This window comes from Trichechus manatus, unplaced genomic scaffold, assembly GCF_000243295.1.
Source record: "Trichechus manatus latirostris isolate Lorelei unplaced genomic scaffold, TriManLat1.0 scaffold00094, whole genome shotgun sequence".
Classification (NCBI taxonomy): domain Eukaryota; kingdom Metazoa; phylum Chordata; class Mammalia; order Sirenia; family Trichechidae; genus Trichechus; species Trichechus manatus.
This window is the reverse complement of record NW_004444030.1, coordinates 7,768,233-7,785,683: the sequence shown is the minus strand read 5'-3', so window position 1 is coordinate 7,785,683 and position 17,451 is coordinate 7,768,233. Positions and strand designations below refer to the sequence as shown.

General features: G+C 45.1%; 3 protein-coding genes across 4 annotated transcripts; 1 reads left to right on the top strand and 2 right to left on the bottom strand.

Annotated features, from left to right (window-relative positions):
- Positions 1-156: 156 nt before the first annotated feature.
- CUNH11orf52 (chromosome unknown C11orf52 homolog) lies at positions 157-7,710 on the bottom strand. 2 transcript variants are annotated; one of them, XM_023736975.1, is made up of 5 exons: positions 7,263-7,710; positions 3,069-3,106; positions 1,286-1,341; positions 900-1,064; positions 157-653 (listed from the first exon to the last, which is right to left on the bottom strand). In XM_023736975.1, the coding sequence occupies exons 1-5, from the start codon at positions 7,292-7,294 to the stop codon at positions 612-614; spliced, it is 333 nt and encodes a 110-aa protein (XP_023592743.1). In that variant the 5' UTR covers positions 7,295-7,710; the 3' UTR covers positions 157-611. The 2 variants fall into 2 exon arrangements, with proteins under 2 accessions (XP_023592743.1, XP_004382558.1); XM_004382501.2 differs by having other exon boundaries at positions 157-1,064.
- A 1,155-nt stretch (positions 7,711-8,865) lies between these two features.
- CRYAB (crystallin alpha B) lies at positions 8,866-16,682 on the top strand. Its single transcript, XM_004382499.3, has 4 exons — positions 8,866-8,897; positions 13,350-13,748; positions 14,873-14,995; positions 16,335-16,682. The coding sequence occupies exons 2-4, from the start codon at positions 13,548-13,550 to the stop codon at positions 16,536-16,538; spliced, it is 528 nt and encodes a 175-aa protein (XP_004382556.1). The 5' UTR covers positions 8,866-8,897; positions 13,350-13,547; the 3' UTR covers positions 16,539-16,682.
- Positions 11,214-13,062, bottom strand: HSPB2 (heat shock protein family B (small) member 2). The gene is made up of 2 exons (XM_004382500.1): positions 12,384-13,062; positions 11,214-11,869 (listed from the first exon to the last, which is right to left on the bottom strand). The coding sequence occupies exons 1-2, from the start codon at positions 12,475-12,477 to the stop codon at positions 11,415-11,417; spliced, it is 549 nt and encodes a 182-aa protein (XP_004382557.1). The 5' UTR covers positions 12,478-13,062; the 3' UTR covers positions 11,214-11,414.
- Positions 16,683-17,451: the final 769 nt, after the last annotated feature.

Here is a 17,451-nt window from a genome sequence, read left to right as displayed (position 1 = left end):
TGCCTACAAGACCTCAGCCCGGCTCCGCCTCTAGCTGCGGCCGGTAGAGTGGGGCGTGCCGGCCTTTTTACTGGCTGGGCTCCGGAACGACTTTTTGCTGAGCGGGACCATTGTTGCACGTACGTAGATCTCTCACCCCAGAAAACACACCAGGTATATAGTCATTAAGCAATTTATTGATGCTAGCAGCTCCGCACCCGAGAAAGCCAACAGTCCAGCTAAGGGGAGTTTCTGGGTTCCACTGTACTCTCGGTACCAGTGACATTAAGTCCTTATAGCCGATAGTCAGAAAACTTTGTGTCTCCAGGCCTCCGCCCGTGTCTCCATTTGCTTGGTTCGGTCTGGGAGTCTTCACCCCGCCACGGAAGAAAGAGCCTAAAGCAGCCCTGGGGGCTGTATACAAATGCTCAGAATGCTTTTCCCAGGCCTTCTTCAGCTTTTGAGTAAGGAAGATACTTTTAAAGTCCAACAAGATCAGACCAAGTGCTTCTGGGGTAACATGTTCTTTCCGCACTTTTCTTGAGAGCAGGAGCGAAGGTAGAGGTCAAAGCCGTACCTTCCTGCTCACTCAACCTAGCCCTCTCAGTCTGTGGAATGCCATCCGCCCCTAGCTAATCCAAATAGAACTCCAAGCTAAGGGCAGCAAATAAGACCTAGGGGGAGAGGGCAAGATTGGAGACCCTCACAATCCCAGGGATTCTGGAGTTTTTAAAAATGTGGTCAGTGCCCCAGGCTGCCACCCAACTCCCCAAAGCAGCCGATTCTCCCCGCAAGGGTGGTGGCCAAATGATGGAAACCAGCTCCTGCCCCAAGGCTCACACCAGGGTCCCATTCTTTCTGTCATAGCGAGGTGTGGCCTGAGGGAAGCAAAGGGTTGCATACTCTGTAGCATTTGCTACCTGCTGGTCCTTCACCTCCCGGGCAGAGCGTGACCGGGTCCGGCTGCACACCTGGATGTCTGCATAATGTACGCTGCTGTCCTCTGATGTGACGCCTGGTCTCCTCTTTGGAGACTCAGGCTTCTCTAACACCCGCTCATACGTATGTCCCCGTGTTTCAGGGCCCTGTGAGAAATGGAAAACATTAAGGGAGAATCTTGGTTTTGCCCCTCACTTCCAATGCAGGGCCAGTTAGATTGATGTCCCTCTACTTTGCCCTTTTGCGGGGAGGAGGGAGGTGGGCAGAACCAGCAAGTTCTACAGATACCTGTCCTGAGATAAAAAAGCTCAGTACAGGGATCCCATGTCTGAGCAGCCCAGGGGAAAGGACAGAGGCCTGTCATTACCTTTCTGCCATTCTGTCGCTGCTGCTGCTGCTTAGATGATGGTCTTGCTTGGCTCCCTGAGAGAAAGAAAACCAAAAACCAAACCAGTTACCATCCACCATGTGTGTCAGAGCAGAACTGTGCTCCATAGCATTTTCAATGGCTGATTTTTCAAAAGTAGATCACCAGGCCTTTCTTTCGAGGCACCTCTGAAGCACCAACCTTTTCGTTAGTAGCTAAGGGCTTAACAGTTTGCACCACTCAGGGACTCCTCTGAGGGGAAGAACCCCAACTGAAAACCATTCTCTCTTCCCCATCTCTGCTGAGATTGCCCCCTTCAAATATTTCTATGAAACTATTATAGTAGTCTTCTGACCCATTTCTCTGCTTCCATTCTCTCCTCTTTCCACTTCTGCCATCCCCACAGCCAAACTCCTTAGCAGGGTATACAATATAGCCCCTTCACAATCTGACTGTAGTGTCTTCCATCCTCATTTATCACAGCCCCTAACATAGTTCAGCAAATGAAAATATGTTGAGAGTCCATTACATGCCAGGCTCTGTGCAATGCTCTGTAGGTAGAAAGATGAGTAGGATGTTTCCTCTGCCTCAGGGAGCTTCCCCCACCCCACTGCCATTGGGTTGATTCTGACTCCTAGCGACCCAATAAAGATAGAGTAGAACTGCCCTATAGGGTTTCCAAGGAGTACCTGGTGGATTCGAACTGCTGATCTTTTGATTGGCAGCCATAGCTCTTAACCACTGTGCCACCAGGGTTTCCTCAGGGAGCTTATAGCCTACTAAAAACCAAAAAACCCAAATCCATTGCTGTCGAATCAATTCTGACTCATAGCTACACTACAGGACAGAGTTGAACTGTCCCATAGGTTTCCAAGGCTGTAAATCTTTACAGAAGCAGACTGCCACATCTTTCTTCCAAGGAGGGACTGGTGGGTTCAAACCGCCAACCTTTCGGTTAGCAGCCGAGCACTTAACTACTGTGCCACCAGGGCTCCTTTACAGCCTACTGGGGGGACCAATAAGTAACCAGACTACTATTACAATGCCATGTGGTACATGCTCAGCTACATCAAACTACGTGCCATTTTCAGTCAAGTCAGTCTCCTCACATCTCCTCTCTTCTCTCCACTTTCTCTCCTAATTCCCCTGCCTAAAACACCCTTCCCTCCCTCCTCTTCTGCTGCCTTGTGAACTTGCTATCACTCTTTTAACATTGGTGTCCTTTCCCATTCTCCTGCAGCATTAGTATGCTTCTATTATAGCACTAGTTGATGGTATTACAAAGAAAGGCCTGGCGATCTACTTCTGAAAATCAACAAACAAAAACCTTATGGATCACAATGGTCTAAATGCATTGTGCATGGGGTCACCATGAGTTGGGGGCCAACTCGAGGGCAGCTAACAAAAACAACAATAGATGATATCACCATTATTTGTTCACGTGTATCTATCTCTCAGACTTGATTTTCAGATTTCCCAGGGCCAAGACAGTGTCTCCTTTCTGTGCCTCTCTGCCTCCACATACAATCTAAGTGCTCGGTAGATATTGGTTGGATGAATGAAGGAATGAATGACCAACTCTGTCACTCTGCGATATAATCCAGAGGTTAAGAGCTGATCTACACTAAAGATTCTTTTGGTGTACTCTCTCCTTTTATCACTTCCAAAGCCACTCCTCTTTTCCACTCTTACATCCTTTCCAAAGATGATTCTGTTATCTTCTCTTCTCTAGTTTGCCCCCTCCCACCCCCGATTTCTTTAGACTTCCCACACACACAGTTACCTGTTTTCTTTTTCCTCCGGAGAGTTGATGGGCAGCTCCTGTGACAGGAAAAACAGATCACCCATGTGCAAGAGCATCACTCCTTCATTATTTGCTCTGTGATCTCTTTAAAATTCTGGGATGACTCTCCCCAAACTCCCTCTAACAAAGACTCATCCTGAGCCAGGTTCAGCCCCAAAGTGTTTGTCACACCTCTCCCAAATGGATGGTTCTGGAAGGTGGAGTGGCGCAACTGACATAACCAAACCCAAAATACAGCTTCAGGCAACCAGGCACTATACGCCAGGGATGTAGCTGGGCTGAGGACTATTCTGGGATTGTCTAGCAGGCCAGTCTCAGCAGAGGGTGAGGGAAACCTGCCAAATAATGGGATATTGCTGGATTCAGAGACCCTCTTGTTTCTTCTTCAGTGCTTTTTTCTGGTGGTCTCTGCCAGCCCTGGACTTCCATGCTAGGAGTCATTAGAAGCTGCTGCAACCAGGGCTAACTAATTAGGGTCCCCTCAAAGCCCTTTTTTAACGGATGACCTCCCTCTCTGCGTCCTTGTCCTTGTTTTTAATTCACAGATAAAGTGAGAGATGTTTAACCTTTAGCGTCCTTTCGAGAACTCTGTCCACAGCACAGAACTGAATTTGGTGAGTGACTCAGCTGCCCCACCCATGCTGCAAGACAGACCTCTTAGACTCATTTCTAAGCCTCTGGGGTCCCCATGGAGCCTGTGGAGCCTGTGTGTCTACATGATTGTCAAGTGTTTGATGCCCAGAGAAACAACATTGCTCTGAGGAAATTCGCTGAATAGGTTGGGACTTATTCCAGATGCTTTTTCTTGCTAGTACATTTCTAACTCTCACCAGAGCCAACCCTAGTTTTCTAACTTCTAGTCTCCCCAGCGAAGTTTGTTTTTGCTAATTAAAAAGAAAGAAGGAGGGAAACTTTTGAATCACGTTGACCTTACTACTGTAGAAAAAAATAAGGATTTTTCCACGTACATTTGACAGAGGTTTGTGTTTTTGTTCTGTTTTTTTTTTTTTTGTGACAAAACATTCGACATTTCAACAGTCTTCACATGTATAGTTCAGTGACATTAATTATGTTCATCATGTCATTCAACCATCACCCTTATCCATTCCCAAATTATACCGTAACTGTGAACAGAAGCTCAGTGTCACCTAAGTATTGAGTCCTCCTTTCCCACCCCTCTCGCCACCCCCCTCCCCGTAACCATTAGTAAACTTTTGTCTCTATACACTTGGCTATTCTAGATATGAGTGGGATCGCACAATATTTGTCCTTTTGAGACTGACTTATTTCACTGAGCATAATGATTTGTTTGTAATTCAGCTTGCTAAGTTGAGAGTAGAGCCTCTATCCAGACTTTACCGGCGGTTCGGAAGCTTTGGAACTACTTCTGTGTCTTTCTGTTTCCTCTCCTGCTACTTCAACTCTTGCTTTCTGTTACCGCTGCCCAGTCACAGCCTTTTCCTAGTCTCTGATTCCTTGTCCCTTGTTGCTACTGTCTTCCTACTTATTTCTAATTAAGTGGATAAAAAGAATATTCGTACATATTGTGAAGAATGTAACCAACGTCACTGAACAATTTGTGTAGAAATTGTTGAATGGGAACCTAAACTGCTGTGTAAATCTTCATTGAAATAAAATATTAAAAAAAAAAAGAGAGACAGAATATTAATTCTGAAATACATAGACTTAATTTACCCAGTTTTGGTGAACAGAGCCTGTTTCCAAGTTGGATATTGCACAGTGCTTGAACACAACCCAAGCCAAGTATTCAGTTAGATTCAGAGATGATGGAATTTTATTTTTAGTTCAGAATTAAGAAATGGGCACTCTTCTACACTGGTAGTAGGAATAAAAATTATAGCAATCTTTCTAGAATGCAATTAGCGATAAGTATAAAAACCCTTAAAAATAAATGTGTGTACCCTATGATGTAGCAATTCCATATCCTAAGAAATAACAAGGCGTGAAAATCTGGATGCTCATTGTAGCACTATTTATAAACACAAAAACTGGAAGTATCCCAAATGCCCAACACTTGGAAATTGACTAAATAAATAGCATATCCAATCAGTGGAACACTATGCAGCCATTTAAAGATGTTGGAAGAACGTCTGTCATCATGGAAAAATTTCTTATTAAGTTAAAAAAAAAAAAAAAAGATGTAAGATGTGTTTTGGAATAAAAACTGTGCACACAGGCATTCAAAAAGGATTAAATGGAAATACGTACACTACACTGTTCCTGATTGTCACCTCTGAGTGCTTATATTTATAGTTTGCTTATTTTCTACTTTTTGGTATTTTCCAAATTTTCCTCAGTGAATGTGTATTACTACTATTGTAATCAGAAAAAAAAAATCAAAATATTTTTATAATGAAAAACTCTGACAGTGTCATAGTAGCTTTAAGTGTCTAGAGGTTTATTGAGATAATGAGAAATAGAAGAGAGCAATTTTTATACAATCCTATTAATATTTTATGTGGAAAAAATGGATTTTGGTTAGAGTCTAGTGTAGTGGTTTTAGTATGGGCTCTAGAGTCTGAATGTTTGTCTGCTAGCTGTGTGACCTTCAGCAAGTGTTTAACGACTCTAAATCTCTGTTATCTTATTAATAAAATGAAGAAATAATAGAACCTAAATCTCATGGGATTATGTTAAGGATTACATAAAATAATACATGTAAGTACCTGGCATATAATGAGCATCAGTAAAGTTGACTAGTATAACTACCACAACTATTACAACTCAGAGGAAGAACCAATAATGAAGCATGTGAAGACTTGGAAAGAAGGGGAGTGAAAGAAACTGTTATATCTCTTTCTCTTGAAGTCTTTATAGGTCTCTACATGTTCTATATCTAGAGGACATCTCATAGTTTAAAGGGTGCTTTAAGAGCTTTTTTTTTCTCAATCCTGACAACATTCTGGGAAACACATATTACTGTTCCATTTTATATGGGCTAACTAAGGCCCTAGGACTTTGGTGCCTAACTAAAAGGCAGGGACCAATTTTCCTTTTTATTACTATGTCTTCTGGATCTAACACTGTGCCTGGTACATAATAGGTATTCAATAAATATTTGTTTAATAAATGAATGGATAAATGAATGAGTAGTAGTAACAGGACATAAATCCAATGTACTGACTCCAAATCTTATGTGCTTTCCAGTGTACCTCACCTGTATCTAAATATAATGATGCTTTATTTATAAATAAAACATCCTCAAGATCTGACCCAGGCATGGAGTGGTATAGCTCGGAAGGCAGTGGACAGGATAGAACCAGGCCCAAGGGTCTATAGTGATGACAACTCTGGGAAAGAACAAACACTACCACAAATAATTTATTATGAGGTTTTCACGTACACTGTATTATTTGTTCTTCAAAACAAATTTGTGATGTAAACAAGGTGGGTTGTATTAGCTATATTTTACTGATGAGGAACAGAGAAGTTAAGGGACTTGCCTAAGGTCACCAAGCAATTAAATGTGAACGATACATTCAGATATTCTTTGGAAAATCTCGTTCTTATTCCTACTTTTCCCTTTTAAATAAACATTTCTCCAAAATGATTTGCTTGCTCTGGAAGGCAATATTATGTATGGTTGAAAGTTTGGGCTCTTAAGTAAGACAAGCTTGGGTTGGAATCTTGGTTCACTTATTTACTAGTCATGTGACCTTGAGCAAGTTACTTAACTTCTCTGAGCCTCAGCTTCCTCAACTGTAAAATAGGAGGAAGGGGAAAACCACTTCCTTACAGAGTTGTGAAAATTAAATGAGGTTGTAAAGTGCCTGGTACAGAGTAAGTTTTCCAATGCTATGGCTACTATCATCTCTGGGGAAAGAGAAGAGGAAGAGGGGAGGAAGAGGAGGACAAAGAGAACCAATGTTTTATTCACCATTCCAGCCCTGCTCTGGCCTTTCTACAGACAGCTGGCTTGGCTGTGTTTTCTGAGATCTCCTGAAAGGAGGAATCACAGAAAGGGGTGTTGCTCTGGTGCTGGAATCAGGAGGTGCCAGGCAGAGGGAGGTGGCAGTGGGAGGTTGGCAGAGAATTATCTCCAGGCTCTCCCTTACTCATGCATGTAACGAAGTAGAAGGTATTCTCAGCTTAGGACCTCCAAGTCCAACAACACGAGACTTTTACCCTCCTCCACCCTTTTCCCCAACTCACCAGTTTCTCCCACAGCAGAGCCGATTTCCCATGGTGCTCGGTCTCCGAGGGAGCCCAGCTGTTTTTCTACATAAAGAGGCTTATGCATTTCCTGGTTTCTGTTTAGCTTTCATTGGTAGCTCCCGGGGAGTTTTTGTCAGTGTCAGATTTCAACCTAGCAGGTTGAACTTTGGAAGCCACCTGCTGGAAGGATTCCCAGATGACTTAGTTCCCAGCCAAGGGCAGATCAGCACGCACCAGGATCCAGGTGAGAGCTATCTCACCTTTGGGATTTGGAGCTTCTTTGATGAAGCCATGAACTTTGAAGCTTCAAGCTACAATAAAAAGTAACCTGAGATAGAAAAGGGCTCTGGGTTTCCTTCGGAAGTGCTTTTCTACTACATCACATTGTCCCTGAAATAGATCTTCTATTAACGGAGTAAAAGATTTCAACTTAACTTCCTCAGCACTACTCAGGTTTAAATGAGTTTCACTTTTCAGGGAACTACTGGTGCAGTTGCTTATTATCCCTGTCTAGAATCTGGGTTTGAATACCGGAGTCTCTAGGAAACTTGAATTTAGGGAAATGGATTTCTTTTTAGATTCTCCCTGACTATCGGCAGGTCCTAGGTTTCTAGGACTATAAAATGGAGAACTGAACTCATTATCTATCTCCTTTTTGGTCTAAAAGCATATGATTCTATGATTGTACTGGCCTCAGCACTTCTTAACCACTCCCCCATCCCTGGTATAGAACCACAGAACCTCCACTTACCCCTTAACCCAGCTTCTTCCAACAACCCAAAGTTAGACTCGTTTCACACTCACCAGCAGCTAGGATGCAGTGGAGCAAATTCTTCTGTAGAAGATACGGGCTCTAGGAGAATTTATGAAATACGTAAAGTTTGTCTTCAGGGCTCTCACTCCCATCTTTAGTCTCTTCCCCAGATGCCTGGTTATTTGTGTGCCCCTTATAGATATTCAGGAGGAGCCCTGGTGGCGCAGTGGTTAAGCTCTTGGCTGCTAACTGAAAGGTTGCAGTTCGAAGCCACACCACAGGAGAAAGATGTGGCAGTCTTCAGTAAAGATTTATAGCCTTAGAAACCAAATGAGGCAGTTCTACTCTGTCCTATAGGTTTGCATGAATCGGAATCAACTCGTAGTCAACTGGTTTCTGGATATTCAGGAACCACCACCCAGCCTGCACTTCACAGAGACTACCCTGAACTCTTAACTCCTGCCCATCTTCTTATGAAAAACAGGGATAATAAGAGTGACAACCTTATAGGATTATGGTGAAAATTAAATAAAACAATGTATATGAAGCTCTAGTCCACTGCCTGGCACACAGAAAGCTCTCAGCAAGTCTTAGCTATTATAAATATTGGGGGTGGTTCAGGGGTAGAAATCTCACCAGTACATGTGGGAGACCTGGGTTCGATTTCTGGCCAATGCACCTTATGCACAGCCACCACCCGTCTGTCAGAGGAGGCCTGCATGTTGCTATGATGCTGAACAGATTTCAGGGCAGCTTCCAGATGAAGACAGATTAAGAAGAAAGGCCTGGCGATCAGCTTCCAAAAATGAGCCAGTGAAAACCCTATGGATCACAACAGTCCGATCTGCCACGAATGTATGTGGATGGCGCAGGTCCAGGTAGTGTTTCATTTCATCGTGTATGGGGTTCCTATGAGCTGGGGCTGGCTTGATGGCAGCTAACAACAACAATAGCATTGTTATTACTTGTTATTCTCAGCTAACTGTCAGATGATAAAGTATTCTATTTTTTAAAATCTTGCGCCCAGATCATGGTGCTAGCCTATTATGGCCATGCTTCTCCCTGTAACCCATTTTGTAGTCTGCCATTACCTCTATTCTTTTAGTCCTGTTACACTCCCCACCCCCCTTCCCCAAAAGCCATTACTGATTTCCGGTTATCTACAGAGTAAAGTTCAAACTTCTTAGCCTAGTTTTCAAAACTATAAACGATCTGATCCCTTTCCTGCTGTATCCTCTGTAATTTAAAGGAAAGCCCCTAAGATATTTTAGGTAACCAAAAACTCCAAAGGAACCAATACTGTGGGGTGGTAGCCAGGCAATCTATATACTTTAAGCAGCATTAATAGAAGTCTAAAGTGTTAAACAAGGGGATTTTTTATTCCACTGAAGTCTATACCATTCCATGACTGGAATAAAAATTTTAGTTCTAGAAGCTGAATTTCAAGTTACATCATGAAAAAGCAATGTGCTCAAGACAAAGTTGTCTGTATAGTAAGCGGTATGGAAGTTGCTATATAATATAGTTCAAAGAACTAGTTATGTTTAGCTGGGAAAACGAAAGCCTTAGGAGGCCAGGATGGTTATTTTTAAATATCTGAAGGATTTTCAAGTGAAAGAAGAATTTCATTTATTTTCTGGACATAACCAGAACCAATGGGCAGAAGTTACTGAAATGAGGATTTTGGTTCAATAGAAGAACTTGTAACAGATATGTCCAAAACAATGGAGTGTGTTACTGTATGAATTTCTAAGTTCTCTGTCATTCAAAATGTCCCAGCAACAGTTAGGTCATAATGTGAGAAGAATATGGTGGTAAATTGGACTAAATCAGAGGTTTTCATATTTTTTCTAGCTAAGGAAGCCTTTCTATAAAGCTTATGTAAAAACCCCAATTAAAAAAACAGATCAAAGCTGTTCTGGTTGAAGTCTGAGTAGGATTCTTTTTTACAAATTCTTTTTCTTCTTGACTAGACAGTAAGATTCCTGAGAATAGACAGTAACCTATGTATTTTTTATATATTTACAATGTATAACCCCCAGAATGTATTTACCTGGGGCTTGATAAATATTTGTGGAATGAATGAATGAAAAACCAAATATACAAACAGTTATTTTTCTGAGGCATGCTTACATTTTTAATAGAAGGCAACCTTTAACCAAAAATTGAATTCCTCAAGTGAGGGCTCTTATCCTGATGGTCCATGAATCACTAAGAGGGGTGCGAATGCCAAATTTGGGGGCATCTGCATTTTTCTGGGAAGAGGGTTTATGGCTTTTGTCAGGTTTTCAAAGGGGTCTGTAACCCAAAACGGTTAACCACCACGATTTTAAAGGAAAAATTTCAGGTATCTACCATAGTTCGGTAAAAGGTATGCTTGGGGGCAGGGAGGTCTTCTGGACACTCCCCAAATCATACACATGCATGCTCTCTTGACTGCAGAGCATAATTGAGGGGTCATGCCCCTAGGCTTCCCTGAATACACCATACCCCTAGTCTTAGGACTCTACTTAGTACTATACTTCCAAGGCAAGATTCCCTGGCAGTCACCACCACTGTATTTTTTTGTCTTTTTACACTAATAGCCCTAGATCCCCCGCATTTGGTCTTGGATTGACTGGGTGAGGTGATGTGATAATTCCTCTCTTTGGGATGTTCCAAGATGAGAGACAAATGCTTTCCTTCTTGGGCCTCCTCTGTGCAGAGGGTGAGGGCTCTTTGTGGTTCGGTGATAATGGTAGGGGTTTCTGTGTTTTTGAGCCTGTCTGTGCATACTCAGTCTCTCGGGATCAGAGACTATTTCCAGTGAACAGACCTGAGCATGGAAAACAAAGTATTTTGTTTTGAGCAACTCTCTCCAGCCAGTTTTCCCAACCCCTACCCAAAAAGGGCCAGACAGTCTGGAGACCCTTGTTTTTGTGCCTCTAATCACCAGCTCAGATAGTGTCCTCTGGACTGTTTGGATGGTATATCCCTTTTCCCTCCCAGGATCACTCTCTCTTTTGTTGCATTGTGAGAAAATTATGGCTAGGAATTTGATCTGGAGCCAATGCCAGCTTCCGGGTGTGATCTCAGCATCCACGTGTGACAATGGCACATCTAACTGAGGTGCTTTATGTCTAGCCAGCTATGACCTCCTCCCTCCCTGTTCATCCCTTCCTTCAGGCCACAGAATAGGGAGCAGCACAAACAAGGCCCTGAGATTTGGGTTTATTCAGCTCTACCCAGAACTAAGCCAAAGGCTATGACATGTCCCAAGGGACCAAACAATATATTGTGAACCATGCATTTTTCCCTTCCCCCAAGGATGCTGCTACCTCTGGGGTTGTTGGCAGCTGCTAGCATCACACCTTGGGAAGTAGAAAGGGATTTGCTGGTTGCTGGTTCTGTGGCAATCAGGGCTCAACTACGGTTGCCTCCTCCTCTTCATCTGGATCAGGAGGCGCCGGCAGCAGGGAGATGTAGACCTCATTGACCTCTGTATCCAAATGTCGCCCACCCCGAGGTGCCTCCAGGTTAAGGATGCCATCATGGGAGAGAGCAGCGCGGACCCGCCAGGGGTCGACATCAGCAGGCAGGACATAGGTGCGGCAGAACTCTCGGGATACGAAGCCGTGGCGGTCCAGGCGCTGGGGGTGCCGAGCAGACACCTCCAGCAAGTTGTCAACAGTCCTCACGGTCACCTCATCTGGGGTAAAGTGGCTTACATCCAGAAATGCCTGGAACTTGCCCTCACTGAGCCTAAGCTCTGAGGCCCCTGCCCTGCTGCCCTCCCCAGCTTGGGCGGCCCGTGGCCGGACATAGTAGCCATGGTAGAGGGTAGGGGTCAGGATCTCTTCTGGCAGGAGGCCTGAGGGGCAGAGAGAGAGAGAGAGAGAAGGGAAGAAGCAGGATGAGGAAAGATGAGGTGGGAACAGGGTGGTTTGAGAGTTGATCCGAAGATGAGGAGGGACTGGGACCGCAGGAGGGACAGGAGAAGTAGGGAGGGGAAGAGAGAGGGACATAGTGACTAGGAAGAGGAGGAGGCAGCTGGGGAGGTGTGACTGAGAAAGGAAATGAGATGGGGTGAGGGAGGGTAAACCAAACTGGGGCAGGGTGGATAGAAGGGGAACAAGATGGCACGTCAAGGGGGCAAGGGGCACGGATCTGAGTATTGTGGCACCTTGTCTGTCCTGAGGGCAGCAAGAAGGAGAAAGAGCCCTGCTTACTTGCGGGGTGGGGGAAGGCAGTCTGGGGTGGGAAATGGCTCGCCCCAGGAGTTCAGTTAAGCCTGAAGTGGGGTGGAGGCCAGTAATGTTGGGAGGTCAGCCCAGAATTTCAGGAGGTGGGGGTGGGAGGCAAGGGGGGTGGTGTCTGTGCCATACCTTCTCCGAAGCGCTGCTCACCCAGGCGGCTCGGGTTGGCAAATTCGTACTCGGCGGTGGCGGGGTGGGCATGCGGCACCGAGCGGCCCGACATGGCTGCAGACACGTTGGCGGCCCTGGTCAGAGGTGCAGCCCTAACAGGCGCAGCGCGACCCCTCCAGTTGCCCGAATAGCTGCTCCGGAGGAGGTGGGGGCGGGATCTACACCACCCAAAATAGTGCCGAGCCTCTGGGGGGAGGGCAGGAGCGGGGGCCCTGAGTGAGAGCGACGAGTGTGAGACCAGCGCCGCCCGGACCCCCGACCCCTCCCCCTGCACACCCTTCAGCTGTCGCACGGTGCCTGAGAGGACAGCTGGGGGTCCTGGCTCGGGAAAGCGCTGGGGGAAGGGAGGCTGGCGCCAGAGCTAAGGAGAGGCATGGCTGAGACCCTCACGAACAGTTTGCACATTTTCCACACCACCCTTTCTCCTCCTCTGTCGGAGGCACGGTGCACCGTACTTCATAAAGCACTCCTGGATGTAATGTTTTGCTGAGCCTTGTAGAGTGAAAGATGAAAGAAACGGTTCTACCGTTTCTGTGGGGTCAATTTTGGGGGGGGCGGTCTACCTGCCCGGATTAGTCAGGGTCCTCTCCCGAACGCAGAGCAACCCACCCGGACGCCTGGCACTGACATGATCACCGCTCCAGGGACCCACAGAGTTAATGTCCCTGGGCCCCAGCCTAGTAAGATTCCAGTCCCTGCCCAGGCCCAAGATAGTTGCTGGCCCGATTTCCCTGGCATGCAAGACCAGAGAGGAGGGGGAGGGGCACACCACCCGCCTGCCTGGGATTCCTGACTCTGTCCCAGCCCCCAGAACAGAAGAGGGGGGCGGGGTGCTGCCATGGGGCATAGATGAGAAAGCCAGTGAAATAAGACCAGGACAAGTCACTGGCCAGCTCAGACATGTTTGTGTTTCTCTTTTCTTAGCTCAGTGAGTATTGGGTATGTGTCACACTGCCAAATCCCCGATCACAAGTCTCCATGAACGGGTGGTGAGCCGGGATAATAAAACCCCTGACATCACCATTCCAGAAGCTTCACAAGACTGCATATATAAGGGACTGGCTGTAGCTGCGGCTGAAGGAGCTGACCAGCCCGCTGACCCACCACACTCACCTAGCCATCATGGACATCGCCATCCACCATCCCTGGATCCGCCGCCCTTTCTTTCCTTTCCACTCCCCCAGCCGCCTCTTTGACCAGTTCTTCGGAGAGCACCTGTTGGAGTCTGATCTCTTCCCAAGTTCTACCTCCCTGAGCCCCTTCTACTTTCGACTGCCCTCTTTTCTTCGTGCACCCAGCTGGATTGACACTGGGCTCTCAGAGGTGAGTCTCCTCTCTTTGCAAGGACAGGACAGTTCTTCCTGGAACTTTCTGGAAACTTCTTCCTTTTCCTTTCCCTCTCTGACTAAACCTGATTATGTTCCAGTCTCTTAAGTGTTTCAGATACATGTGTGTCCAGACATGAAGAAAGATAAGGTCCCTAGTGCCTCCCTCCATCAGTCACCTGTTTCTATTGGATACTTCTCTGTATCCTGTTTATTACATTTCTCCATGCACTGTGAAGATCATCCTCTAACTTCCAGGCAGGATGCCCCTTCTCTAGTTTGGTTCATAAAGGTCTGCAGAAGAAAAGCTGCCTCCAGACTCCTTTGCTTACCTCTTATAATACATCATACTCCTGACAGATTTTATCATCTCAAGTTTCAGAGCCAGGAGACAGTCCTATCTCACCTTGAGCTTTCATCCCTATTGGGTGGAGCTGGAGACAACAACCATTATTTTCTTCCTTTTTATTCCCTCTTCTGTGATTTTCTACATTTCTCATGGTTGAAACTGGGCACTGCCTGGATTTAAGCCTTATGAGGAAGGAATGTAGGTCTGGTCTTGGGACCCCCACACTTGTCCTAAGAGAGTGGGAGAATGGGGTGAACAGATAAGGTTCGCAGAAGCTGTCACAGATAACACTCTGGTTTAAAAATATTCAAGTATGAGTAAACAGTAGCTCAGTGGGCAAGGGCTTTGGAAGGACAAACAGGACCAGCAGAACATTCTAGATTGAGTGGGTGGGAAACTTGGCAGAGACTTGAGCAAGAAGAAAGGGCCTTTGTCTTACAAATGACAAGAGTAGGCATTGGGGTTGAGAGGCAGCAGAAGCTATGCCCAGACCATCTTTGTGATTTGTTAAGCCTCCCTGGGTGGCTTTTCTTCCTATCCCTGTAAATAGTTTGGGCCTGATAACCAAGAGCTATGTTTTGGGTACCACTGTGGTGGCTCCCCTAAACTACAGAGCCATGCGTATTCAAAAAGAGATTTTTAGCTAAAGAGGAAGATAAACTACCCGGACAGAAAACAACTCTACAGAATGATGAGACTGCACCAATGCAATGAACATTCCTGGCATCTTTCCTTCTATTCCTCCTCCCTGTGTCCCACTCTGCTATTTCTAGATGCGCCTGGAGAAGGACAGGTTCTCTGTCAATCTGGATGTGAAGCATTTCTCCCCAGAGGATCTCAAGGTCAAGGTGCTGGGAGATGTGATTGAGGTGCACGGCAAACATGAAGAGCGCCAGGTATGTAGCTTGTTTTTAGTTCCACCCATTCACTCAGTGCCTGCTATATGCCAGGCACTGCCATCAGTCTCCAAGGCTGACAACATCCCAGTCCCAAGCCATAGGGTCTAGATCAGGGTCACAAATCAGTAACTAGGAGACTAAATTAGTGATAAACTTGTTTTATTTTGTTTTTTTTGTTTTTTTTTTTGGCCAAAGAAGTAGCCTTTGTTGCTTGTTTTCATATGATTCCCTTAGAAGGGCTAGATGGAATGTTCACTCTCCATTGAACCCAGTGGTTCTCAGCCTTAGCCAGTTAGAATCATCAGGGGAGATAAAAAAAAAAAAAAAAAAATCCCAATGCTCACGTGCACTCCAGTGTAATTAAATCAAAATGTTTAGAGGTGGGGTCCAGGCATAAGTATTTTTTTAAAGCTCTCTAGGTAATTCTAATGTTGAGTCAAGGCTGAGAACCACTGATTTAGGCATACTGCTTGTCAGACACCTGGTTGCTTTACATAATTACATTGACTACATGCACCCTGAAAGCATTTGAGTTTGTGACTACTCTTTTAGATGTTCAGGAATCTACTTCTCCTTAAACACGACATAATGCTGAACTACTTCATTTGCCTACTTTTCAGAAGTGTACTCAGCTCCTAATACCCTAGACCCCACTGGTAGTCAGTTCATTGGGAGTCTACCTGAATAAATGCTGAGATTTAGCAGGTATAAGGATTAGGGCCAAGTACTCTTTGGGGGATTCTGAAGAATGGAACAGCATCTCATTACTCTCTGGGAGAATTTTTAAATGAGTATGCTTCTCACCAATTAGTGATAACTCAGAACCGAGTGCATCAAACAGAACAGTTTGACATCCTCAGGTGGATTCAGTTTTGCTCACTCGATTTAAGTTTGGGTCATAGTTTCCCTAGATGAAGTCGCTGTTTTTTAAGCAGCAGTCTTATCGGTCTGGAACATTCCTGGAGTAAGGACAATTTCTGAGCTTCTGCAGGGACTGGCCAGCTGAGATGAGATTCACATCCTATAGGCCCAGCAAACATTGATCTAAATCTTTAGGAAATACCCCTAAACATATCCATGCCCCAGGGTTTGGGGAACTATGAAGTTTTGGGATGTTTCAGACTTCTCAGACAATTACTGGTAGCAGTAACCACCTAGGCAACTTTATTTTAGCCCCAAATTGAAATGAACAGCTGTTTAGCTTTTTCTCATCATGTTGCCATTGCATTTGGTTCCACCTAAGGGAGTGGGGAATGTCTCGGGTTTTGGCAAGTGGTATTATTTCCTGCGCTTATCTCTCTCTCTCTCTGCTTCTTTCCTCATTCCCTTGGATTAGGATGAACATGGTTTCATCTCCCGGGAGTTCCACAGGAAATACCGGATCCCAGCTGATGTGGACCCTCTTGCCATTACTTCATCCCTGTCATCTGATGGGGTCCTTACTGTGAATGGACCAAGGAAACAGGCCTCCGGCCCTGAGCGCACCATTCCCATCACCCGGGAAGAGAAGCCTGCTGTCACTGCAGCTCCCAAGAAATAGATGCCCTTTCTCTAATTACATTTTTTAAAACAAGAAAGCTTCCCCACCACTGAATGAAAACCTTGTGACTAGTATTGAAACTTATTAATGCTAAGGGCAGGCCCAAGTTATTAAGCTAATAAAAGATGATTCAGCAACAGATAACTGTCTCGTGTTTGAATATTCGGCATGTTTTAAAACAAATGTACATGTACAAATACCAACAGATCTACTTTTAATCATCATATCATGATTTTGGGGGCTCCTGGGATTTCAGAGTCACAATGACTGGCTCCAATACTTACTAATGGTATAAATTTAAGCAAGTCGCTTAACCTTTCTGATTTTCAGGTTGTCTATTTATAACATGGGGCACTGATTTGTACAGAGTTGTCCTAAGGGGAAGGAGCCCTGGTGGTGCAGTGGTTAAGCACACAGCTGCTAATTGAAAGGCTGGCAGTTTGAATCCACCAGCTGCTCCATGGGAGAAAGATGTGACAGTCGGCTTCCTCAGTACAGATTATAGCCTTGGAAACTCTATAGGGTCACTATGAGTCAGAATTGACTCAGTGGTAATGGGTTTGGGTATTTTTTGGTTCTAAGGGGTAAATTAAGAAGAAGAAGTAAGTAAAGCCCCTGCAAGAGTTCTAAGAATGTCAGTTTCTCTTTCTCCTGCCTCTTTGATTTTAGCCCTCAGTTCCAACAACTGGAGTAAACTCTGGAAAACAGCATATAAAAACTCTTCATACATGGCTAAAATTAATTATGTCACTGGGGAGTAGATATGCCTGCAGTGTTGTTTGACATTTTCCTACTGGTAAGCATTGCCTTCAGCTGATTCACAAGGGCAATAAATAGGACTTGGGTGAGTATCACTAAATATGCCTCTCAGGTGTGGTCTCTAAATTATCCAGCAAACACCTATTGAACTAAT

Bases quoted from the DNA above. Each gene is read 5' to 3' on its own strand.
- CUNH11orf52 (XM_004382501.2), bottom strand. From the start codon at position 7,294: ATGGGAAATCGGCTCTGCTGTGGGAGAAACTG. The intron at 1,342-3,068 runs GTAACTGTGTGT...TCTTTCTCTCAG, and splicing joins CCGGAGGAAAAAGAAAACAG to GGAGCCAAGCAAGACCATCA. The intron at 1,065-1,285 runs GTAATGACAGGC...CATTTCTCACAG, and splicing joins AGCGACAGAATGGCAGAAAG to GGCCCTGAAACACGGGGACA.
- HSPB2 (XM_004382500.1), bottom strand. From the start codon at position 12,477: ATGTCGGGCCGCTCGGTGCCGCATGCCCACCCCGCCACCGCCGAGTAC. The intron at 11,870-12,383 runs GTATGGCACAGA...TCTGCCCCTCAG, and splicing joins TGAGCAGCGCTTCGGAGAAG to GCCTCCTGCCAGAAGAGATC.
- CRYAB (XM_004382499.3), top strand. From the start codon at position 13,548: ATGGACATCGCCATCCACCATCCCTGGATCCGCCGCCCTTTCTTTCCT. The intron at 13,749-14,872 runs GTGAGTCTCCTC...TGCTATTTCTAG, and splicing joins TTGACACTGGGCTCTCAGAG to ATGCGCCTGGAGAAGGACAG. The intron at 14,996-16,334 runs GTATGTAGCTTG...CCCTTGGATTAG, and splicing joins GCAAACATGAAGAGCGCCAG to GATGAACATGGTTTCATCTC.